The 24,188-nt window shown below is 40.6% G+C and overlaps 8 protein-coding genes across 8 annotated transcripts in view; 4 read left to right on the top strand and 4 right to left on the bottom strand.

Annotated features, from left to right (window-relative positions):
• Positions 1-24,188, top strand: part of LOC117756218 (histone H1-like) — a 266,131-nt gene that overhangs the window by 204,014 nt on the left and 37,929 nt on the right. The window lies entirely within an intron of this gene.
• On the top strand, positions 1,657-17,321 carry LOC117756249 (histone H2A-like). The gene is made up of 2 exons (XM_034576672.1): positions 1,657-1,692; positions 16,887-17,321. Exons 1-2 carry the CDS (start codon positions 1,680-1,682, stop codon positions 17,258-17,260), a joined length of 387 nt encoding a protein of 128 aa, XP_034432563.1. The 5' UTR covers positions 1,657-1,679; the 3' UTR covers positions 17,261-17,321.
• LOC117756265 (histone H2B-like) lies at positions 3,841-13,960 on the top strand. The gene is made up of 2 exons (XM_034576690.1): positions 3,841-4,211; positions 13,933-13,960. Exons 1-2 carry the CDS (start codon positions 3,841-3,843, stop codon positions 13,934-13,936), a joined length of 375 nt encoding a protein of 124 aa, XP_034432581.1. The 3' UTR covers positions 13,937-13,960.
• Positions 5,139-5,573, top strand: LOC117756285 (histone H4). The gene has a single exon (XM_034576714.1). It carries the CDS (start codon positions 5,213-5,215, stop codon positions 5,522-5,524), a length of 312 nt encoding a protein of 103 aa, XP_034432605.1. The 5' UTR covers positions 5,139-5,212; the 3' UTR covers positions 5,525-5,573.
• On the bottom strand, positions 9,408-9,785 carry LOC117756270 (histone H2B-like). The gene has a single exon (XM_034576694.1). The coding sequence runs from the start codon at positions 9,783-9,785 to the stop codon at positions 9,411-9,413; it is 375 nt and encodes a 124-aa protein (XP_034432585.1). The 3' UTR covers positions 9,408-9,410.
• Positions 11,436-23,916, bottom strand: LOC117756212 (histone H1-like). Its single transcript, XM_034576625.1, has 2 exons — positions 23,246-23,916; positions 11,436-11,560 (listed from the first exon to the last, which is right to left on the bottom strand). Exons 1-2 carry the CDS (start codon positions 23,914-23,916, stop codon positions 11,530-11,532), a joined length of 702 nt encoding a protein of 233 aa, XP_034432516.1. The 3' UTR covers positions 11,436-11,529.
• On the bottom strand, positions 13,028-13,392 carry LOC117756291 (histone H4). The gene has a single exon (XM_034576721.1). It carries the CDS (start codon positions 13,386-13,388, stop codon positions 13,077-13,079), a length of 312 nt encoding a protein of 103 aa, XP_034432612.1. The 5' UTR covers positions 13,389-13,392; the 3' UTR covers positions 13,028-13,076.
• LOC117756240 (histone H3-like) lies at positions 16,077-16,541 on the bottom strand. Its single transcript, XM_034576662.1, has one exon. The coding sequence runs from the start codon at positions 16,532-16,534 to the stop codon at positions 16,124-16,126; it is 411 nt and encodes a 136-aa protein (XP_034432553.1). The 5' UTR covers positions 16,535-16,541; the 3' UTR covers positions 16,077-16,123.

The raw sequence follows: 24,188 nt of genomic DNA, 5'->3' as shown, positions 1-24,188 counted from the left end.
AGCCCTAGTGTCAAGGGTTGTTTTTAATGAGGCTGCTATACATTTAACAAAGTTATCAACTAGTGTGGGAGTGAAGTTTTGATAACTTTCATGTATGTTACTGACACATGGCTGTGAATTTAATGTCAGTACTTGCCAAATATATCTGTCCAAGTGGAGATGGGGGAAATGCCACTGAACCTCAGATACAAACAGATTATTCTAAACTACTGGTCAAACCTACAAGAACACAAAGAAGAAGAACACCCAACTGTGAGGGCCCTTAGACCATGCTGGGAAAGGGAAAAAGCTAAGACCGAATGTTATAGCAACTAAAATGGCAAAAAATATCAGGTTACTTGAAAAACTATACAGTGCAACAGTTCCATTTTCCATTGACTTTTATATTCAAGAACAAATGAAGATAGACAAAAGAAAAGGAAATTGGGCAGACATAGTAGAGGTAAGACTAAGGACTACGCACAATACTCAGGAGCCAATATATACAGATGGGTCAAAGGAGCCAAAGGAAGGAAAGACTGGGTTTGCTTTTGTTACCCCAGAGTTAAATGTAAATAGTATGACAGTATACACAGTAGAGATGTTGGCAATAACAATGGCATTACAGTGGACAGAGCAAAACAAGATAAAAAAGTTATAGTGTGTTCAGATTCACTATCAGCATTGTTGTCATTACAGTCCATCTCATCCCATTGCAGAGCAGATATTCTTTATGACATATATGAAACACAGACTACATCATTCACAAACTGAAGTCAGATTCATGTGGATCCCAGCTCAAAGGGGCATTGAGGGAAATGAAATGGACGATTCACTCGCTAAACAATCATTAGAACAGGAAATAATTATGGAGGAAACATTCAGTTATGCCGAAGCCAAAACAATAATAATGAGTAACATCATGACTGACTGGCAAAAACAATGGGATGAGGGAGGAAAAGGAGGCCATCTGTATCAAATAAAGCAAAAAGTGGGAGGAATGAAAACAATAGGGAAAAACATCGGAGAAGAAACAGATATATCACGGCTAGGACACACAGCACTACATAAAACAATGCACTTAATAGGGACACATCCATAAGAACAATTTGAATGTGGTTTAGGGGAAGAAATTGTGGAACATGTCATCAGTCACTGCCAAAAATATAACACAGGCCGAGGAAAGCTACAGATGGTGCTGAGGAAATGTGGGGTGGAAGTGTTAAATCTGAAGAACTTGTTAGGTATTGGGGAAGGGAAATATAACGTCCTGTTAGAGTTTTTAAAAGAAACTGGATTAATGAGGAATATTTAACTTTAAATTGTGGGGCGGGGGGTTGTTTGTCTGCGAAAATATATAAATAATACAAATAAACAAAAAAACTAAACAAGACAAACACTCCAGTATAGTAGATGGCGGTAATGGGCCTTTAACGTTAGGTGCCACCCGCAATTAAACAAAAAGAAGAAGAAGAAGCTCCCCGGGTCCTGATTGGTGAGAGGCTCCTCCTGGAGCTCAGCGCCGCCCAAAGGACCGACCCACCGCTGCTTATTGGAGGAAAGTGCAGGCCGTCCTCCGCTGCTCTTTCTGGTTGGTCTGGCATGAACCGTCCCGCTCGCTCCGCGGATATATAAAGGAGGGTTCGAGCTGTTCACAGCAGTTTCTCTTGACGTGTCTTAGGAAACAAACTTAATCCATAATGTCTGGCAGAGGTAAAACCGGCGGAAAGGCCAGAGCGAAGGCAAAGACTCGCTCGTCCCGCGCTGGGCTCCAGTTCCCCGTCGGTCGTGTCCACAGGCTGCTGCGTAAAGGCAACTACGCACATCGCGTTGGTGCCGGCGCCCCCGTTTACCTGGCGGCTGTGCTGGAGTACCTGACCGCTGAGATCCTGGAGCTGGCTGGAAACGCCGCCCGCGACAACAAGAAGAGCCGTATCATCCCCCGCCACCTGCAGCTGGCCGTCCGCAACGACGAGGAGCTCAACAAACTCCTGGGCGGAGTGACCATCGCTCAGGGCGGCGTGCTGCCCAACATCCAGGCTGTTCTGTTGCCCAAGAAGACCGAGAAGTCCCCCAAGTCCAAGTAAAGCAAAGCTGATGGAAACCACCGACACAAAGGCTCTTTTAAGAGCCACACACTCTCCTCTGGTAGAGAGCAAATCTCCTCATGTCACACACCAACCACCATAATACAGAAGTACAGATAATACAAAAATAAAAGATGTTTGTTGTTAAACATGTTAATGTTAATGTTAACCTTTTAGGGAAGGATTAAACTGATCTTTTGGAGTTGACTACATCAAGAGAGTGTGTGTGTGTATGTACAGTTTGACTCAAACTTAACATTAAACAAGGTATTTATTGCATTAACAATGTAACACATAATAGTGAACTTGTAACAGTGACACAGAAATAGTTTGTACGCTTATGTATACAGGTCTGTGTATGCAGTGAACATTGACTGACCATTTGCTCAATTTACCCCCACAACCACCAATTTGATAAAACAGTTTCACACAGCAGCTCACATCAACGGTTCTGTTTATTTTGTTTTGTATTTACGACTAAATTTACATGTAATGTAAAAAACAAATCTATTTTAAGATACAAGACGGATAATTTCAGCAACATGATACATTTTTTTTTCTTTGCTTGACAAAATCACGTGCAGTATGTGTAAGTGTTTGTGTAAATTGCTGTGTAAATTTTAGCATGTAAACATGTCATTTTAACCATTCAAACAGACTTTATTTATGTAGTACTTTATAAACAAACACTATAACAGTGCTTTCCATGTTAACTACTGATTACATTTGAATTTACAATTATTGACTACACTGATTCTGGACAGAAGTTCTAAAACACGTCAAGCAGTTGAAACTGCTATTGGGTTTAAAAGTGAAAATATTTTCAAATGTAGATGTTATGAGGGATTAACAATAGGAGGTTTTCCAAATGATCATCCCCAAAACAAATTTATCATTGCTTGAAGTGAATATTTATTAAAATTGACAAATTCAACCCATGGACATGAAATGTAGCCCTAATTATAGAATGACTCAAACAGGCTGAAATTCGCAAACTCTATTGACAAGGGCTTGACGCTGCAGCTAATTGGACTATAATATTCAGAGGCAGCGAGCAGGACCAACTGTCAGAATTTGTATAATTTAATGCATTTTCATTAATAACTAGCTAGAGCCAGACTACCTCTGCTACCTGATTGGACTGCAGGGACCGCCTCATGCTACAGGTAGTGACAAGGACACTAGCAGAACACAAAACTAGAGAAGAATCAGTCAGGAAGGATGAGGAGAGAGCAAATGTCTGTGGCCACCACATATAAAACTGTTCCCTTTCTGTTGTTGTCTTGCTTTTGCCTCTTCATTGCACCTGTTGTCACTTTCATTTGCACCAAAACAGGTGAAATTGATTCACAATCACTTGTGCTTCCTAAATGGACAGATTGATAAACCTGAAGTCGAACTGACTTGGTGTTTTACTGTGACCATTAAGTGTTCCCTTAACATTTAGAGCTGTGTATTTATCAGCTTACTTTAGTTCAGTTTGTTTTAAATGATACTAATGTGATACTAACATAAATAATAATAACATAAAGTTTCAGACATCTTGCATTTCTTAACCCCCCAAATGTTCCAGTTGAGCTCTACAGTTCAACCTCTGTCAGCAGCAGAATAATGGACTCATGAACATGGAGACACTCCCACGTGCTGTTACACTGACGCTCAACATTCAGCCAATGACAGAGAGGGAACGGCACAGATAGATTTACATGTGATGTGTTCAAATACAGCCTGGCCACTGACGTCTGCATTCATTGAATCGAATAATACCGTGACGATGCCTGAACCAGTGAAGCCTGCGCCCAAGAAGGGCTCCAAGAAAGCGGTGGCGAAGGCCCCCGGTAAGGCCGGAAAGAAGAGGAGAAAGTCCAGGAAGGAGAGCTACGCCATCTACGTGTACAAGGTGCTGAAGCAGGTCCACCCCGACACTGGGATCTCCTCCAAGGCCATGGGCATCATGAACTGCTTCGTGAGCGACATCTTCGAGCGCATCGCCGGTGAGGCCTCTCGTCTGGCTCATTACAACAAACGCGCCACCATCACCTCCAGGGAGATTCAGACCGCCGTCCGCCTGCTGCTGCCCGGGGAGCTGGCTAAACACGCCGTGTCTGAGGGCACCAAGGCCGTGACCAAGTACACCAGCTCCAAGTAAACGACTCTAAGGAGACATCACATCAAAGCAACGGCTCTTTTAAGAGCCACACACTTTCTCTATGGAGACAAACTGTCCTGACTCTAACGACATGTCCATCAGTAGTTAAATATCCACTTTTAAATAATACTGTAACTGTGGTTAATTGGATCATGGTTGAATTTAATAATTAGGGTTCATATTGAATTAGTTTTATTGTCCCACTTATTCATGCTCTGAATCATTTAAGAAATATGTTACAGATATAAATGACCAGGATCAGTTCTGTTGGAAATAAAGTGGGCAAATATTTGAATATATATTTATAGTCTCAAAGGAAAATTGCCTTAAACTATAGGGCAAATCATTTCCACACATTCCCGTAATACACCAAGTAAAGTCCAGTGATTTGAATACTGCTGGAATTTTGTATCAAGCTGGAAGGAAATGTTTGAGATACCAGATGGATCAGCAATTTTGTCAACTTCCCTAAAGGCGATTAGAAAACATTATTGAAACAAATTACAAACTTTAATTCTCATTGCTGTCAATAAAATGAGCTGGTTTACAGTAAAGAGTGGAATGTTGTTTTTGTGGCCTTTTTCCAGATGTGGAGCATCCTCTTCCTCGAGGGGGAGGCAGAGGAACTAAAGTTAAAGAGCTGCCTGCTCAACCCATTGAGTCAGTTCTGCCCAAATAATCCGCAGGGCCAGGCATCTGTTTTGTCAGGTTAAACGTTTGTTCGGGTGAACAGCCACTCTTTCCGGTTTCCTGTCCGAAATGAAGGTTTTATTGTATAGGGATTGGGAAGTGTCAGACCTTAATATCTACCATTCTACAGTACATCCAAACCTGTGGAGGCGCTAGCGCACCATAGACTTTATTATCAGCGGCCATGAGGATCCACAGAGGAGGAAGACGGCCGCCTCTGTCTTCTATCAGGTCCTCAGTCAGGCTATGAATAGCTGTGTTTCCCGCGGAGCACTCTATTCACTAGATCTCATCTCACTGAAGAAAAATGTCTGGACGAGGAAAGGGAGGAAAAGGGCTCGGTAAAGGAGGCGCAAAGCGTCACCGCAAAGTTCTCCGTGATAACATCCAGGGAATTACCAAGCCCGCCATCCGCCGCCTGGCTCGCCGTGGCGGAGTGAAGCGTATCTCCGGTCTGATCTACGAGGAGACCCGCGGCGTGTTGAAGGTTTTCCTGGAGAATGTGATCCGCGATGCTGTCACCTACACCGAGCACGCCAAGAGGAAGACCGTGACCGCCATGGACGTGGTGTATGCTCTGAAGAGACAGGGCCGCACTCTGTACGGCTTCGGTGGATAAACTCACTTTACAACAGCTCAACAACACAACGGCTCTTTTAAGAGCCACACACTGAGTCAATGAGAGCTCACATCCTCTGCTCAACACGAATCACTCGTTCTTCCAGAGTACAACAATACAACGTCTGTAAATCGATGGAAAACATGATTGTTGTGATCAGATGTCATTGCATGTTTTATCCACCAGGTTGAGACAGTTGTCGAAGAGGAGTAATTAAAGAGAGAAAACATTAGAGTAAGGGGACAATAAGATGAACATTTAGGTTGCTAAACGCCAGGTGTAATAATGTTAAGCTGTGACTTAAACTAAGCCTCATCCTTCCAAACACGAACATAAATGGTAAATGGTTTTGTATTTATATAGCGCTTTTCTAGTCTTGTTGACCACTCTAAGCTCTTTACAGTACAGTTTTACATTCACACACACATTCATACAGTGCATCTATTAGCAGCACTTTGTTGTTCTATGAGGGGCAATTCGGGGTTCAGCATCTTGCCCAAGGACACTTCGGCATGCAGATGGGGATCGAACTGCCGACCGCTCTACCCCTCAGCCACAGCCGCCCACATAACAATGATCTTAGTAATAATCGATATATAAACCATATTACAACATAAATGAAACTCATTTCTACATTTAGTTTGTCTGTGTAGTGAGTTTTTCACCCAACATGAACATAAATACAACACTTAAATTCTGCCTCCAACAATCATATCCACATTTACACTAACCTTAATCCTGTTATGGATATCGAACCATCACTATCTCAGATTGGTAAAGTATCATGTACTATGTGACTGTCCAGAAAAAGGATCCAAACTGGACCACAGCCATATGATGGGTGGTGGAGTGGAAATTGATTCATTTATTAAAACTCACAGATCCAGCTGGATTAAACAAAAACAAAAATTTGGGATAGAAAATGTTTTTTATTTTACACATGTGAACCTCCTTGATTTATCAGGGCTCCTTCCCAGCAGTACCTTTCTTTAAGAACACCCAGCACTCAGCGTGCTGTGTTTCAACCCCAATCTAACCCTAACATGTCTATCTAACCCAGACTCTGTGAAATAACAATATTGAAGATATCGATGTCCTGTCATGGCTTTCACAATGATGTTTTTCAGAATATATCAAAGTAAGGCAGGATACAAAAACTAAATAAATTCATAGGCTGAAAACATATAAAATCAAGATTTGAAGAGAGATCATTTCCAGGCCTTGGTTTTGGGATCCATTCATCATATAGACGAGAGTTTAACTAAATAAGAGAAGATGCTGCAACAACCTTTTTGATTCCACACAGAATGACTCATTTTGTCTGTCACTCTCCCCCCTGATTCAAACTACTGATTTATTGTGATGACATTTTTATCCTCAGGCTCGTTCATACTGAATAAAATGTTTCATTGAAATATCTTTAACCTCTTTAACACTAACCTGATTAATATTTCCAACCTTTGCATTGGCCCTGCTTAAGTGTGATCACACCTATACTTTGAGTTAACATTAAAACCAGGTCTGACAAAGGCTGCACATTTTCAAAGTATAATTTTCAACTGAAAATTTGATAAATTGTATCAGGACCATGGACAGAGTTGTTTGTTATGTTTAGATGCTGCACTTCAACAGTTTAATTTAGCTTTGATCTGCTTTAACAGCACCTTGCTGTTGTCCAATGGGCTTCACACTCAGTTCCTCGAGCTCCTGATGTCCGATGAAGTCCGCAGCAGAGTCTCCACTCTCCCCTGTTCAGCTCAGGTGGATCTATGAATTCAGTCTGAAGCATAGACACACAGCTGCTGTCTAAGCTGCTGATCCACGACCTGCTCTGGGCTCCACATCTCATGTGAACAGAGAGAATCCCTAAGAGAAATATGGTTCAGGAAAGAGATTGTATAAGATATCTATTAACTACGCTTCAAGTCTATGCAGAAACACATGTGGGTGACAACTGGGTAAGTAGAGCCAGTGGGTAAGGTGAGCCACCCCCTGTATCTAGATAACTATGAATAAATAAATGTGAACACAGATTTAGGAAGTGTAGTCAACATTACTCGTTCCATCTTTTACTCAAGCACATGGAGAGAGTGGTAAGCAAACCAGAACAAAGATATCTTTGTCAAGCTTGATAATACTGTAAACAACTTTGAAGAATTGATTCCTCTGACATTAAAGTCACAGCCATGTGTCGGTACAATACATGACAGTTGTCAAAACTTCACTCCCACACTAGTTGATAACTTTGTTAAATGTACAGCAGCCTCATTACAAACAACCCTTGACACTGTCGCCCTGCTGAACAATAAGAAAGTAAACCAGAGGAGATTAGCTCCATGGTATAATTATCAAATACATGTTTTAAAACAGACATCACAGAAGCTGGACAGGAAGTGGCATTCCACCAACCAAGATGATTTTCACCTGGCCTGGAAAGATAGCCTGATATATAACAAGAAAGCACTGAGAGATGACAGAGAGTCACAGTTCTACTGATCCATCTATTCCTCTAACTCTGAGGAGCAATGATTTCATGAGCTTCTTTACAAATACAATTATCACCACCTTCTCCTCATGAACAACACAGATCACTGATTCTTGAGACATGGGACAAAACACGTCCAGCAGTTGAAACTGCTTTTGGGTCAAAAAATGAAACTATTCTCAAATGTAGATGTTATGCAGGATATTTATAGAATCTATTCAACATGATTATCCCCTTCAATTTAATTATTATATCAAATCTATCACAGTCTTCCCAATACATCTAAAACATCAAGTCCACAGAGAAGGCTTCAAACATTCATGTGCAATAAAATGGATTCAAATATTTTTTAATGATTAAAACAAGATTATTTCCACATAAGAAAAAAATATATCCTATCAGAGCCAAATTGATCTTTAGTGACACCTGCATATTTCATAAGGTTTCATAGTTTCCCAGTTTTTTGTCAATCCCATGAGACATTCATTAAAATCAGCCAATATCAGGGGCAGCAGTCACTCTGAAGGATCCATTCTCACATTCCATTCATGCAGAGTGCATCCATTGCAGACACGTTTAATAGTTTGAGTATTAAAATGTTAACGTTAATATTTCCTGTGTCACAACCACGGGATATCAACAGTATCTTAGGAAATTGTTTAGAATGTTGATATCATTTTATCTCCTGTAGTTTATGTTAGCATCAAGCTGAAAAGAAAATGGCTGCTACATGAACTCCATTTGGTTTTAAAGAAAAAAAAAGGTTTGTGAAATAATGTTTTCTGCAAATATCAATAGATCTTCTGTGAAAATAAATTGAAGTAACCCCCAACTGACGATTGTTTTCCCAATCTTTTCTAAGGCCCTGCTTGGGTGTGTCCACATATGGTAATTTACACCCAGTGCTCAAGTGTAAATCAATAGCAATTTAGTTTTTGCAATTTAAGTTTCTTTCAAATCATAATCACTCTCCTTTATATGTAAACCTCTGACCCTATTCTGACTGGTTGTTGTAACCATGACAATGGCCCTGCTTAGATGTGTACACACACACATAATATATGGGTATGTTGAGACCACTAAAAAGATCATAAATCAATCAGTAGCACACTCAACACAAAAAGCCTCATCACTCCAATGTATTACAGCACTATACAAATACAGCAGTCCTTTAAACACATTTAATATATTGTCCCAGTGGACACAGGAAAATATAACTTTCAATATGAAACCTGATTATTAAATTCAACCATGATGTAATTAAGCAGTTACAGTATTAGTTAAAAGTGGATATTTTACTATTGATGGACATGTCTTTAGAGTCAGGAGTTTGTCTCCATAGAGAAAGTGTGTGGCTCTTAAAAGAGCCGTTGCTTTGATGTGATGTCTCCTTAGAGTCGTTTACTTGGAGCTGGTGTACTTGGTCACGGCCTTGGTGCCCTCAGACACGGCGTGTTTAGCCAGCTCCCCGGGCAGCAGCAGGCGGACGGCGGTCTGAATCTCCCTGGAGGTGATGGTGGAGCGCTTGTTGTAATGAGCCAGACGAGAGGCCTCACCGGCGATGCGCTCGAAGATGTCGCTAACGAAGCAGTTCATGATGCCCATGGCCTTGGAGGAGATCCCAGTGTCGGGGTGGACCTGCTTCAGCACCTTGTACACGTAGATGGCGTAGCTCTCCTTCCTGGACTTTCTCCTCTTCTTTCCGCCCTTACCGGGGGCCTTCGCCACCGCTTTCTTGGAGCCCTTCTTGGGCGCAGGCTTCACTGGATCAGGCATCGTCACGATATTAGTCCATCAAATGAATACAGACGTCAGTGGCCAGGCTGTATTTAGAAGACCATCATCATTTACCCCCTGAACCCCGACATTGAACGGGTTACATACAACAATAACCGTCCGGTGTAAACCCGGCGTAAGGTACATTGATCCACGGCATTAAAGGGACCTGCATACATCTGTCAAGATGTACAGTATGAATGCAATAACACATTTTAATATTTGTCCAGTGAAAAAAAAACAAGTGTGGGTACAACAGATTTAATGCAGTTTTCAACGTCTTTACATTTGTCATGATGCAAATCTAGTGGAAGTAATGATTTCTATTTATTACATTTATTACTAACTTTATTACTCACAAAGTAATGTAGTCATAAACAATAACTTTGATGGTACTTTTGCTTAAGCTGTAAAGTCAAACATTTAAAAGTTAGGTGCTGTGTGTCCGGTCACTTGTGTGATTATAGACGTGTTTCACATGAGACAGGTTTTCATTAAAAACATTGACCAAGTCCTCTGTTGTATTAAAGTGACCCAGTAAACATGACAGTGATCCAGCATGCACAACATCAGGACCATTGAACTGGAGCAGCTGAATAGAACACAGCCATCATTATTATTTGACTTGTTTTGTGAGCTTCCGACCACTTCTCAGGGTCTTCTTCAGTGAACTCAAATAGCTTTGGCCTCATGTGAGCCAAGGTTGTAATGTTGGTCATGAGATGACCCTTGGGCCAGTTCCTTTAACTGATGAACACCCTGAGGTGCAATTGAAAGCTGAAAAAAGCTAATAGTTGGACCTTTGAAATACAATGATACATGTTTGACAAAAACAAAACAAATGAACTATGAATGTTCACGGTACATCTTGTTCTCCACAGTATATGAAGAGAGTCATTTCAAACTCCATTAGACTTTGAATGATTTTAAACCATTATTTATTTCTGTTATTTTAATGTATTACTCTACTTGTGCCTTCAGGCACATGTCCTTGGAGAGGTCTCCTGTGGAAAACAATTTAATGGAAGACATCATGAACAAAAACACAAGGTCAGACACTTTGTAGCAATCATCTATTATTCATTCGTTGTCAATATTCATACAAAAAGTAAATTCTCTCAGGAACATGTGATATCTGATACACAGGAAAGTAATTTTTTACATTAAATGCAGTTGATTCACTTTCCCCTGCCCCCCCTCTTCCTCCTGGACCAATGACAAGGAGGCACAGGGGTGTGCATCCTGGCCTTCTATTTTAAGCATTAGCTTTTTTTAGTATCTATCTTTATATATATATGAATTTATATATGCACTAAATGGCTGTGTGTTTGTGTGTTTATATTAATGTGTGTGTGTGTGTGTGTGTGTGTGTGTGTGTGGAGTGTCTGTCTGTGTATTCTTGTTAATGTCTGTTTGTTAATCTATTTTAATTAAGATACAAGATGGATTATTTTAGCAACAAGATTAATTTTCTTTGCTTGACAAAGATATTTTTGTTCTGGTTTGCTTACCACTCTCTCCATGTGCTTGAGTGAAAGATGGAATGAGTAATGTCGACCACACTTCCTTAAATACTATTACTTTTTTTATAGTTATCTAGATACAGGCCGTGGCTCATCTTACCCACTGGCTCGACTTACCCAGTTGTCACCTACGTGTGTTTCTTCACAGACTTGAAGCGTAAAGCAGCTGCGCTCTGCTCCACAACATCCATTCAGAGAAACAAACTGTTGAAGTGCAGCACCTAAACACAACAAACAGCTCTGTCCATGGTCCTGATACAATGCATCCAATTTTCAGTTGAAAATTATACAAAGAAAATTTGCAGCCTTTGTCAGACTGGTTTTAACGTTAACCCAAAGAATAGGTGTGAACACACCTAAGCAGGGCCAACGCAAAGGTTGGAAATATTAATCAGGTTAGTGTTAAAGAGGTTAAAGATATTTCAATGAAACATTTTATTCAGTATGAACAAGTCTGAGGTTAAAAATTACATCACAATAAATCAGTAGTTTGAATCAGGGAGGAGAGTGACAGACAAAATGAGTCATTCTGTGTGGAATCAAAAAGGTTGTTGCAGCATCTTCTCTTATTTAGTTAAACTCTCGTCTATATGATGAATGGATCCCAAAACCAAGGCCTGGAAATGATCTCTCTTCAAATCTTGTTTTTATATGTTTTCAGCACATGACATGTATATTTTTTTTGTATACTGCCCTACTTTAATTGTTACATTCTGAAAATCATCACTTTGAAAGTCACGGCAGGACATCAATATCTTCAGTGTTATTTCAGAGAGTCTGGCTTAGATAGACATGTTAGGGTTAGATTGGGGTTGAAACAGGGTGCTCTTAAAGAAAGGATCCTTTTTCTGGACAGTCACATAGTCCATGATACTTTACCAATCTCAAGATAGTGAAAGTTCTATATTCATAACATGCTTAAGGTTAGTGTAAATGTGGATATGATTGTTGGAGGCAGCAAGAAAGTGTTGTATTTATGTACATGTTGGGTGGAAAACTCACTACAGAGACTGTTACACATTAGCTCTCTTGTGTAACAAGAAAGGAAGGTGGTCACAAATTGCAGCGGTCATATAAAATAAAGTATAGTTTCATTCACAGGTTAACATGGTTTATATATTGATTATTACTAAGGTCATGTATTCAAATAAATTAGTGACGTTGTATTGTTGTAATCTGGAACAACGACTGATTAGTGTTGAGCAGAGGATGTGAGCTCCAAATCCAACCAATTCAAGGCAAAAAGACGTTTCATGCAGGTGCTTAACTGGGTTTATATATTAATGCTTAACACAGTCCTGGGATACCCGCTTGACCCAGTGGACGTGGTGGGACAGGAGAATGGCAAAGCTGTCTTCTCTCATAGACCAGTCCCACCCCTTGCAGGACACCAGCACAGCACTGGACAGTTCATTCAGCACAAGAATGATCCACCGTGTCTGAAGATCTTAAGTTAAGTTCAGATATTTGTTTATGGTAATTGACAATTTAATTTTGTTTATTCATTAATTTGATTACATTTGATGCTTGAGTCAAGCTTCACTAAGTCAGTCTCCATCCTCTAGTTTCTTCACATTAAGTGATTCAACTACCCCACATTTAACCCTCACGTTACACCGTCATAGTTAAATCGATTTACAGACGTTGTTGTATTGTTGTACTCTGGAAGAACGAGTGATTCGTGTTGAGCAGAGGATGTGAGCTCTCATTGACTCAGTGTGTGGCTCTTAAAAGAGCCGTTGTGTTGTTGAGCTGTTGTAAAGTGAGTTTATCCACCGAAGCCGTACAGAGTGCGGCCCTGTCTCTTCAGAGCATACACCACGTCCATGGCGGTCACGGTCTTCCTCTTGGCGTGCTCGGTGTAGGTGACAGCATCGCGGATCACATTCTCCAGGAAAACCTTCAACACGCCGCGGGTCTCCTCGTAGATCAGACCGGAGATACGCTTCACTCCGCCACGGCGAGCCAGGCGGCGGATGGCGGGCTTGGTAATTCCCTGGATGTTATCACGGAGAACTTTGCGGTGACGCTTTGCGCCTCCTTTACCGAGCCCTTTTCCTCCCTTTCCTCGTCCAGACATTTCTCTTCAGTGAGATGAGATCTAGTGAATAGAGTGCTCCGCGAGAAACACAGCTATTCATAGCCTGACTGAGGACCTGATAGAAGACAGAGGCGGCCGTCTTCCTCCTCTGTGGATCCTCATGGCCGCTGCTAATAAAGTCTATGGTGCGCTAGCGCCTCCACAGGTTTGGATGTACTCTGACGTATACAGAATATTGGTGTTGATGTGTTGTAACGTGTTACAGTGAAAACTAAACTTGTCGCCTACATTCAGTTTTTACATCGTTAATCTTGAGCAAACTTTACTGAATCTGTCATTCGTGTGTTAAATAAGTGGACATGCAGAATAATGTATTTGTCTGTCACATGATAATAAATAATATTTAGTGTAACTTTACTGACATAGACAGTCACATAGAGAACCTGAGGCTGATGTCCACCACCTATTTCCTAAGCTAAAGTGAAGTGATATGATCTGATGAACTCTGAAGTAATAAACTTTTATTTTTACCATGTAAGTCTGACTTTACATATCTGTGTATTTGTGTTGAGTTTTCCTCTAGGTGACTCAGACAGCCTGCACCTGTGGATGTCCAACAGGACTGAGCACTGAGAGTCATCACTTCAGCACTGACTCCAGGTACAGACCCGTTTTCATAACTGACAAACAATCAAAGCAAAGTATTGTACATAATACATAATGCATTAAATTATATATGCAATACTTTTAACGTGTAAGAACTCCATACTGCACATTCACTGTCTTGGTAGTACACTGTTTAATCCAAAACCATATTCAAATACATAGTTGAAAATCAACAGAATATAAAGACACAAATTTTGTTATAAGTAACACTTCCTCTGCAATAATGCCATACTTTTATGTTTCCTGTCATTTTATTAGGGACGGATGAGCTTGAAGTGGATGCTGAGGACATCCGGTGCTTCATGTAATGAAAAGAAGAAACTCACTATAAAGGATGTTTTATGCTGAAATTTATGCTGAAATCACTATGTCAACATCTGTAGGAAAACATGGAACAAAGGAGAAACACCTCAGATTAAAGACACTCTGTAAATACCCAATTAATAATAATTACAATACTTTAGTAATACTTAGTAACAGCGGGTAGAATGTAGCCGAGCTCCTTAGCCTGAGCTAACCAGGTAACGTTGAGCTCTGTGGGCGTGGCTCAGTTGTCGGTCATCACCCAGCCCACCTCAGCTCCACTCGCGCTCCTCCTAGCCAGGAACTGGGAGGAGTCAGGCTCCTGCAAGATGGCGCTGGGTGAAACGCCCACTGAGAGCCTCATTTTCACTCTTCAGAACCCAACGGGTGATGTCACAGACACTACGTCCATCTTTATATACAATCTATGGTATAGACACAACACAAATATAAAATTATACCCAGGAACTTTAAGGCAACACATGTTCCCTCATTCCCATTATACACCAAGTAAAGTCCAGTTATCTGAACACAGATTCATTGGTTCTGTTGATCATTTATCATTTGTAAACAATAAGCTTAATCACGTTGAATACATTGTATAAATATCCTGCACAACATCTACAATTGAAAATATTTTCATTTTAAATCTAATAGCAGTTTCAACTTAGACGTGTTTTGTCCCATGTGTCAACAATCAGTGATCTGAGTTATTCATGGAGAGAAGGTGGTGGATTTTTTCCCTCATGGTTATAATTGCATTTTTAAAGAAACTCATGAAATCATTGCTCCACAGAGTTAGAGTTATTATACCATGGAGCTATTCTCCTCTGGTTTACTCCCTTATTGTTCAGTGTCAAGGGTGGTTTGTAATGAGGCTGCTGTACATTTAACAAAGTAATCAACTATTGTGGGAGTGAAGTTTTGATGTAATTAAAACAGTTGGACAGAAGAGGGTTTTGGGAAATATTATCACATTTTCAACATCTATATCATCTGTCAGAAGAAGATCAAGAGTGAGATTGAGTTTATTCACATGTTGAGTAAAACCAATAGACTTGAGTCTATTGATGTAGTGGAAAAATAGTGTGGTTGAAAAGTAAGTCTTTGCAGAACTGTTTGAGACTTTTATTACCTGAACTGTTTGTGACCTGAAACCTTTATATCACTTATTTACTCTACAAAGAACTGAATTCATGTCTGCTTTATCTCCAAAGGAAAAATATGTAAATCCGATTTCTGTTCCTCTCTCAAACTGTGGCTACAGATCCAGTCTGAACTGGCTGACAAACAGCCTAAGTTCTCCTATATACAATCCTTGCATTTGACTATCCTGCATCTTCACTCTGATATCCCTGTGACTCGGTGTTGATCCTTTCTGCAGAAAGCCTCTATTAAAATACACACATTTGGTGTTCCAGCCTCTTGTATTTTCAGATTTCCATCACAATGAATAAAATGATGAACTAAGACTATCACTGGAAACATAAATGAATGTTGAAAACACCTATTATAATGACTTTATTTGACCTAGGAACTAGATCAGATAGAAAATCAGAGTAAGGGGCAGAAGATATGAACCTTGTCAAAAAAGTTGACATCTTTTGCATCTTTGACAGCATTTGACATCCTTAATGTTAATATGTTACTAGATAACCAAGTATATAGGTAAATTATTTGACCATCAAAGCAACTAGATTTGTGATGGATCAGAAACTAGTGAGGGCAGCAGAAGAGTTTTGTCTTGAGTGCAGTGAAGTGGCTCTTAAAAGAGCCGTTGTTATCGTCAGTGGAGCAGCAGCAGTTTAAGCTCTCTCTCCGCGGATGCGGCGGGCCAGCTGTATGTCCTTGGGCATGATGGTAACCCTCTTGGCGTGGATGGCGCACAGGTTGGTGTCCTCAAACAGGCCGACCAGGTAAGCCTCGCTGGCCTCCTGCAGAGCCATGATAGCGGAGCTCTGGAAGCGCAGGTCGGTCTTGAAATCCTGAGCGATTTCTCTGACCAGGCGCTGGAAGGGCAGCTTGCGGATCAGCAGCTCCGTCGATTTCTGGTAGCGACGGATCTCTCTCAGAGCCACGGTACCGGGCCTGTAACGGTGAGGCTTCTTCACGCCGCCGGTGGCCGGGGCGCTCTTACGAGCAGCCTTGGTGGCCAGCTGCTTCCTGGGGGCTTTGCCTCCGGTGGATTTACGCGCAGTCTGCTTGGTTCTTGCCATTTTGTTTCTTGTCTCTCTGATCGGGAGAAAATGTGAGGCAGAGACACGACACTCTGCTTTTAAACTGCGGAGCCAGCCGTGAAATGGTGACGCTGCTTCAGACCCCCGGGTCCTGATTGGTGAGAGAGCTCAGGGCCGCCCAAAGGAGCGACCCACCGCCTGACTACTCGATGCTTATTGGACAAAAGTGCATGACGTCCTCCGCTATTCTGCTGGAGGCTTCTATTCTGGTTGGTCTGGCATGAACCGTCCCGCTTGATCCGCGGATATATAAAGGAGGGTTCGAGCTGTTCACAGCAGTTTCTCTTGACGTGTTTTAGAAAACAAATTTCATCCATAATGTCTGGCAGAGGTAAAACCGGCGGAAAGGCCAGAGCGAAGGCAAAGACTCGCTCGTCCCGCGCTGGGCTCCAGTTCCCCGTCGGTCGTGTCCACAGGCTGCTGCGTAAAGGCAACTACGCACATCGCGTTGGTGCCGGCGCCCCCGTCTACCTGGCGGCTGTGCTGGAGTACCTGACCGCTGAGATCCTGGAGCTGGCTGGAAACGCCGCCCGCGACAACAAGAAGAGCCGTATCATCCCCCGCCACCTGCAGCTGGCCGTCCGCAACGACGAGGAGCTCAACAAACTCCTGGGCGGAGTGACCATCGCTCAGGGCGGCGTGCTGCCCAACATCCAGGCTGTTCTGTTGCCCAAGAAGACCGAGAAGGCCCCCAAGTCCAAGTAAAGCAAAGCTGCTGGAAACCACCGACACAAAGGCTCTTTTAAGAGCCACACACTCTCCTCTGGTAGAGAGCAAATCGCCTCATGTCACACACCGAGATAAAAGTTCAGATAAAAAAAATAAAAGATGTTTATTGTTGTTGAACATGTTACTTTAACATTTTAGGGAAGGATTAAACTGATCTTTGAGGTAACTACATCAAGAATGGATGTGTACATGTACTTTTGTGTACGTACAAAGTTTGTGATTCAAATTGAACCTTAGTTAACAATGTATGTATTACATTAACAACATTGTAACACTTGTAACAGTGATACAACATGAACTTGTAATGGTTACACAGACAGCGTTTGTGTAGGTGTGTGTGTGTGTGTGTGTGTGTATACATGTAAATGTGTGAATGCAGTGAACATTGACTGACCATTGGCTCAATTTACCCCCACATCACTGGCTCTTTTTACCCCACAACCACCAATTTGACAAAACAGTTTCACACAGTAGCTCAGATCAACAGTTCTGTTGTTACATTAACATGTAATGTCAAAAACATCTCTAATTTAATGGATATAATTTTAGCAACATGATGAATTAACTTTGCCTGACAAAGATATATTAGTTCTAGTTTGCTTACCACTCTCTCCATGTGCTTGAGTGAAAGATGGAATGAGTAATGTCGACTACACTTCCTTAATTTGTGTCACAACTTAACTTTTTTTTTCTTAGTTATCTTTATACAGGGGGTGGCTCATCTTACCCACTGGCTCGACTTACCCAGTTGTCACCGACGTGTGTTTCTTCACAGACTTGAAGCGTAAAGCAGCTGCGCTCTGCTCCACAACATCCATTCAGAGAAACAAACTGTTAAGGTGCTGCACCTAAACACAACAAACAGCTCTGTCCATGGTCCTGAAACCAGGTATCCAATTTAGTTGTTAAAAATTATACTACGAAAATGTGTGTCCTTTTTCAGACGTGGATTTATCTTTAGCTCAAAGTGTGTTAACACACCTACGCAGAGTCATTGTCATGGTTGGAAAAACTAGTCAGGATAGGGTTACAGAGGTTTACATACAAAGGAGAGTGATTATGATCTGAGAGAAACTCTCATTTAAATCTGAAAAATGTAATTGCTTTTGATTTACACTTGAGCACTGGGTGTTAATGACCATATGTAGACACACCCAAGCCAATAGCCAATATTTGAAAGGCATATGTCAGGTGGGTATTACTTAGATTTACTTTCACAGAAGATCTATTGATATTTGCAGGAAACAAGTTAACTTAGTGTTTTAATCATAAATCTGAGAAAAACGTCACCTGGAAAAACCCTCTGCTCACTGTGACTAAATTTAACCACGTGACTTTCCCTCTGTTGGTGTTGCCTGATGACAGTTCATCAATACTTTAGTCATTATTTTTTTCTAACAATATTTTTATCGAAATTTCAAGTGTATATCAAAACATATACAGCAATAAACAAAAATATATACCTCATACAGTCAGAGGTTCACACACGTACATACAATAAAAGTAAACAAATCAATAAAATTAAAGGGGCAGGATCAATAATTCCATATTACCCTTTTAACATTTCCTTTTCAGTCAGTGATACATGTTACCAAATACAAACAAATTATTCCTGTTTACCTTTAACCATATATGTCAACCTCTCCAGCCCAAGACCTGTCATCAGCTCCCTTTTCCACATTTCAAGTGATGGTGGTTCTACATTTTTCCAACATGAAGCAATCATTCTCCTTGCATGGAGAAGTCAAAAATCAATCATTTTCGTTTGCTTCATTGTTCTGTTAAAGTCCTCAGGGTGGGTTCCTAGTATACATATTTTTGGCCTCAGTCGAAAATTACTTTTAACCAACCGTGATCGACATTTAACTACATTTCCCCAAAACATCTGAATCTTAGGGCATTCCCACAAGCAGCGAATCAGAGTTCCTTTCTCATGTAGGTATTTAACACAGACATCATGCACTGAAAAAGGTGAAACTACTGTGTCAATAATTTTAAGTGAATTTCTTTATTGGTCTACTTGAAAATCATGGTTTCCATTTTAAACCTGTTTTGCTCAGTTAGCCTCAAAGCAAATAATACTCCCTTTGGATCAAATTAAAAGTAACAATTTGACTGAAATTGAATTTTCACTTGAAACCAGAGATTTTCATGTCACGTGACCACATGACGTCTATCAGGTAGCTCTGCAAGTTTTGCTGACTCGTACCCTGTGCTGAGGCAGTGAAGACGTCTGTAGTACAACTCTATATAATAAAGTAAGAATTTGAAATGATGTTTTAAGGTGAATGCATTTTTTCTGTACTCATTTGGTTAGCCATGTGTTAGCAAGTTTTAATGCTAGCTAAACCAGCTCTTTTTATCATATACATATTTTGAATTAATGAATACTACTTCTACTACTATTTTTCTAAACTTAGAAATGATTAGAATGTTTTAAGTACCAGACAGTGAGTACTGATTTAAGATTAAGAATTCATATTTCCTTCTTTGATCTGTAATGCAGTTTAGTAAAATGACACCACTATGTCTTAGGCCTTATATTAGTGAATATGAGTCAGTAGTGACAGTTATGGATAACAGTCCAGACAAAAAAGCTAAATGTGAAATCTTACGTTTTCCTTTGTGTGTACAGGTTTGCTGTTTCTTCTAAAGGTCGCAATTAATGCTGAATTTGGTCCCAAGATGAACTATAAACGTCATTTCCATGTATATTTAAATAGGATCGACAAACCCAAAGTAGAAATGGAGCACTTTAGAGAATAGCTCTAAAATTACCATAGATACTTACTAATATATTATACAAATGTATTTTCAATAATTTTAGTTGAATTTGCAATACAATAGAAATTACACAACGGTATGTAAATGTACTTCACATTAGTATTTTTTTTATGTTTATTATTATATTTCAAGAATTGTCAACACAAACAATCTAAACTGATTAGAAACATTAAGTTACCCACCCGAATGTAATGTAGTTTAATTTAAAATATTAAAGTTAGAAACTGAATATAGCAGTTAAAAAATAAATCACTGTGCTTTCTTGTGTCTCATACAGTACCATATAATTCCAGCTTCTGAATTATGGCATGTGCAGAATGTCAGGGTGGTGTGATCAATTAAGAATATTTATTGAGACAAATAATGATTACAAGTTTAAATTCATAACATTTAATTAATATCTTCTCCATCTTGAAGCTATTGCTTTATTGTTGAAGAGTAACTGGCAACAAACATAAATGTTTGTATAAATCAAATGCAAGTGTACAATGCTGCATTTTGTAAATTGAATCAAGTGGCAGATGGGTAAGGTGGGTCTTTTTTTCCTCAGTTTTCTAGTCTTCTGATGAATATGAAAAATGCAAAGACTGCCTTATCTCTGTTTCACGACGATCTGAAATTTATAAACATTATAAGCTGGAACACAGACATTATGGATGCTGCCATTCCTATCTATTCATCTATTTCAACACTCCGTGTACCTGCAAGATTGGAATGCAGACCTGTGGTCTGTATCATACGATAACTGCTAAGAAACTGAGCCAAATAAATAAAAATGCATTTTTGGCCCTTGATGTCAAAAATATGATCTTACACACCAAGTCTGCTTGTGCTATTTTGTTTTTTAAAGATCAATGTGGAATTTATAAGAATTTCCACTGTTCCACTTCAACCACGCTTGCTGGCTACATTAGACCAGCACCACAGCAAGCTGACTGACATCATCAGAAACAAGGGGGGAGTCTTCAGAGAGAAGACCCGGAATGAAAGTTCTTGATCAGGTATGTATTTGCTCAGTATATTGAAAATATGCCCAGTACATTAAAAAAATTGTCACTTAAATAGCAACATCGTAAATGTTCATGCTCAAATTTGAATGCATTTCATTGTGGAATTAGATCAAACATTGAAAGATATACTATCTTTATCTTTAGTCTCAGAGGTAAACAGTGTGTCAACCAAATACAATTGAAGTTAACGGTGACTCCTTCAGATGTAATAAGACAGCAGAAAAAAAACATAAAATGCCTCCATACTGCTCGTGTGGTGTCATCCAAGTGTCCACAAGCCCCGACATTCATATACGACTTGAAACAGTGTCATTTACACCATGTTTTTAGCCTAAATGTCCTCTGATATCCTCCTCTGGAGCTGGAACCGCACACAAGTTCTCCCCCAAGGGGACGCGCGGGATGCATGTTAGCATCGCTACGTTCGCCAGCATCACTACTTCCAGTAGTGGACTTTTAGGCTTAAAACACGGTGTTTCGAGAAACCACACGAACAGTATGGAGGCATTTTAGTTTTTTTCATCCATTATATTGGATTTGGCTGCAACGCTGTTTACCCCTGAAACTCCAAAAGTGTTTTATGGACTTAAACACTTCACCCACCCCTCCATCTGCATAGTGGTGAGTAGATAATGAGTGAATTTACATTTTTTGATGAACTATACATTGAATATTTAAAATGTATAGTTTATACATGGTCTCAGATCCTAACATTATAGCACCCCAATTTAAGTTTTGTATTGAGATTTGATTGGGAAAATAGTTTGTGAAAATATTTTTTATGATGGTACATCACACTGGTTTCATCAGAATAAGTTTCTAATAAGTTTCTTGTCATCTATCAGGTCGTGCAGAAGAATGAAGCTGAGGAGGCTCCTCTCCGGCCACCACATGACATTGGGATTGTTATTGAAGGTGTGGATGTCCTTAATGAGTTGCCATCAGTCTGACGTGTATGTATCACGATAAACATTAAGGTCTTTTGAACCGAATTTTCCTGTCTTTATTTATAGTAAGTAAATTGAATTAAACATTTTCTTTAACAAAATGTTTTTTTTTATCTTGAGTGAAAATTTGACATTTATATACTAGCAAATTCAGCTTTTGTTTTAGTTCTAAAATAAGGAACTAATTGTATTGATGCAAAGGGGGGACGCTACGAAACGTCTTCATTGCAAATATTTGAAACATTTTTTTGAGGAATGTGATACCTGTGACAAAGTTGTTCAAATGTAAGCAAGATGCCCTCAAAACCATTCCGATTCCTTTTTCTGCCCATAATTTGAATCTGTCTTCCAATCTACCAGGTTTGAATTGTCAATTTCCCCAGATACAAGTTAATTGTGATAAAGTTATCTTTTCACCAACATACTTATGTACCGCAATACTTTGACAGCCAGTTTAATGACAGCCACTGATCAAGTCTTTGCTGCTACAGAGCTCATTTTTATGACTCAGAACAGACAAGTAGCTGCAATAAAACAGGAGCAGCTGAGCTACTGGAAAACAAAGCTTCTGACAGGACATGAAGGAGAGTTCATCTGGTAGTGGACGTTGATCCGGTTCACATATTTGGACAGCAGCGGCTGCCTGATGTTGGCTGCCTGATGTTACTACATTATACATATGTGATGTAAAGCTGAAATCGTCATTTTTCTAAGCAGCTCATGTGTGTATATATATATAGACACTGTTTTTAAGTGTCACTTATATATTAAGCAATTAAAAGGAAAATACGATACATAAAAGATACGTAAGAGAATAAATGTGTTTCTACCAAACAAATGTAAAAGTTTAACAAAGGAACGCTCTTCAAGAAGTATAGAATATGATGAAAGCTGAAATCGTTGCACATCATGTTACATGGTGTGTGTGTGTCAGTAGTAATCTGCTTCTCCTTCACACAGAGTCTAAAGATATGTTTTATATTACTTGATAGTATTTGATGTTTTGATATGAAATAACTTCTAAATCTTGACATTGTAAGAAATAAATAATTACTATCTTTCTATATAACTTGACTCCCTTTAGTTAAGAACTCTGTCTCTACATATTTATTGTCAGTGCTGATGATTGATGAGGAAGCAGCTCTTTGTGGATAGACGTGTGTGGCTCTTAAAAGAGCCTTTTACCAGGATGGACATGTTTCACAGTGAGGACATCTCACTTCTTCTTGGCTGCTGTCCTCTTCACTTTGGGTTTGGCGACCTTCTTCGCGGGGGCTTTCTTGGGTGCAGGGGCCTTTTTCACCACCTTCTTGGGGCTCTTCGCCACCTTCTTGGGGCTCTTCACCACCTTCTTGGGGCTCTTCGCCGCCACCTTCTTGGGGCTCTTGGTGGGCTCCTTGGCCGCTGCTGGTTTCGTCACCTTCTTCAGGGTCTTTTTAGCGGCTGCTGGCTTCTTGGCTGCCGCTGACTTGGGCTTTTTAGCCACTGCAGGTTTCTTGGCGGCGGGCTTCTTCGCTTTGGGAGCGACCTTCTTCACCGGCTTCTGGACCTTGGTCTCCACCTTCTTGCTCATCTTGAACGAGCCGGTGGCCCCGGTTCCCTTGGTCTGGACCAGGGTCTCGTTGACCACCAGCTTCTTGATGGTGTTGTTGACGCGGGCATTGTTCTTCTCCACATCGTAGCCTCCGGCAGCCAGAGCCTTCTTGAGGGCGGCCACTGACACGCCGCTCCGCTCCTTGGACGCGGACACGGCTTTCACGATGAGCTCACTGACGCTGGGGCCGACCTTCTTCGGTTTCACGACCTTCTTCTTAGCCGCTTTAGCCTTGGCGGCGGCTGGAGCTGGAGCTGGAGCTGGAGCTGGAGCTGGAGCTGGAGCGACTTCTGTCATCTTTCTCTTTGCGTTTAGATCAACGAGGAACTATCGGAGTGAGTGAACGGACTGTAGAAGAGTCCTGATCGGGAGGCGGTACTTGAACACACCATGAGAACCGTGAAGACTCAGTCGAGCCGTGGCTCCTGTGTGCAGTGTGAACACCGAGACACTTGTGTTTTCTCTTCACTGATAAACGAGTGAAAACTCAGTGGGTGAGCGGTGCTGGAGGCTGACAGTGAGGAAGCAGGTAGCGGACTTGTCTGTCTTCATATTGAAGTCATGAAGAG

This window comes from Hippoglossus hippoglossus, chromosome 22 (assembly GCF_009819705.1).
Source record: "Hippoglossus hippoglossus isolate fHipHip1 chromosome 22, fHipHip1.pri, whole genome shotgun sequence".
Classification (NCBI taxonomy): domain Eukaryota; kingdom Metazoa; phylum Chordata; class Actinopteri; order Pleuronectiformes; family Pleuronectidae; genus Hippoglossus; species Hippoglossus hippoglossus.
The sequence above is the reverse complement of the archived record's forward strand: the minus strand, read 5'-3'. Positions and strand labels throughout refer to the sequence as shown.

Excerpts from the sequence above, each read along its gene's own strand:
- LOC117756212 (XM_034576625.1), bottom strand. The coding sequence starts at position 23,916 with ATGACAGAAGTCGCTCCAGCTCCAGCTCCAGCTCCAGCTCCAGCTCCA. Across the intron at positions 11,561-23,245 it reads AGGACAGCAGCCAAGAAGAA|GACCATGGACAGAGCTGTTT; the intron begins GTGAGATGTCCT and ends GCATTGTATCAG.
- LOC117756285 (XM_034576714.1), top strand. The coding sequence starts at position 5,213 with ATGTCTGGACGAGGAAAGGGAGGAAAAGGGCTCGGTAAAGGAGGCGCA.
- LOC117756265 (XM_034576690.1), top strand. The coding sequence starts at position 3,841 with ATGCCTGAACCAGTGAAGCCTGCGCCCAAGAAGGGCTCCAAGAAAGCG.
- LOC117756240 (XM_034576662.1), bottom strand. The coding sequence starts at position 16,534 with ATGGCAAGAACCAAGCAGACTGCGCGTAAATCCACCGGAGGCAAAGCC.
- LOC117756270 (XM_034576694.1), bottom strand. The coding sequence starts at position 9,785 with ATGCCTGATCCAGTGAAGCCTGCGCCCAAGAAGGGCTCCAAGAAAGCG.
- LOC117756291 (XM_034576721.1), bottom strand. The coding sequence starts at position 13,388 with ATGTCTGGACGAGGAAAGGGAGGAAAAGGGCTCGGTAAAGGAGGCGCA.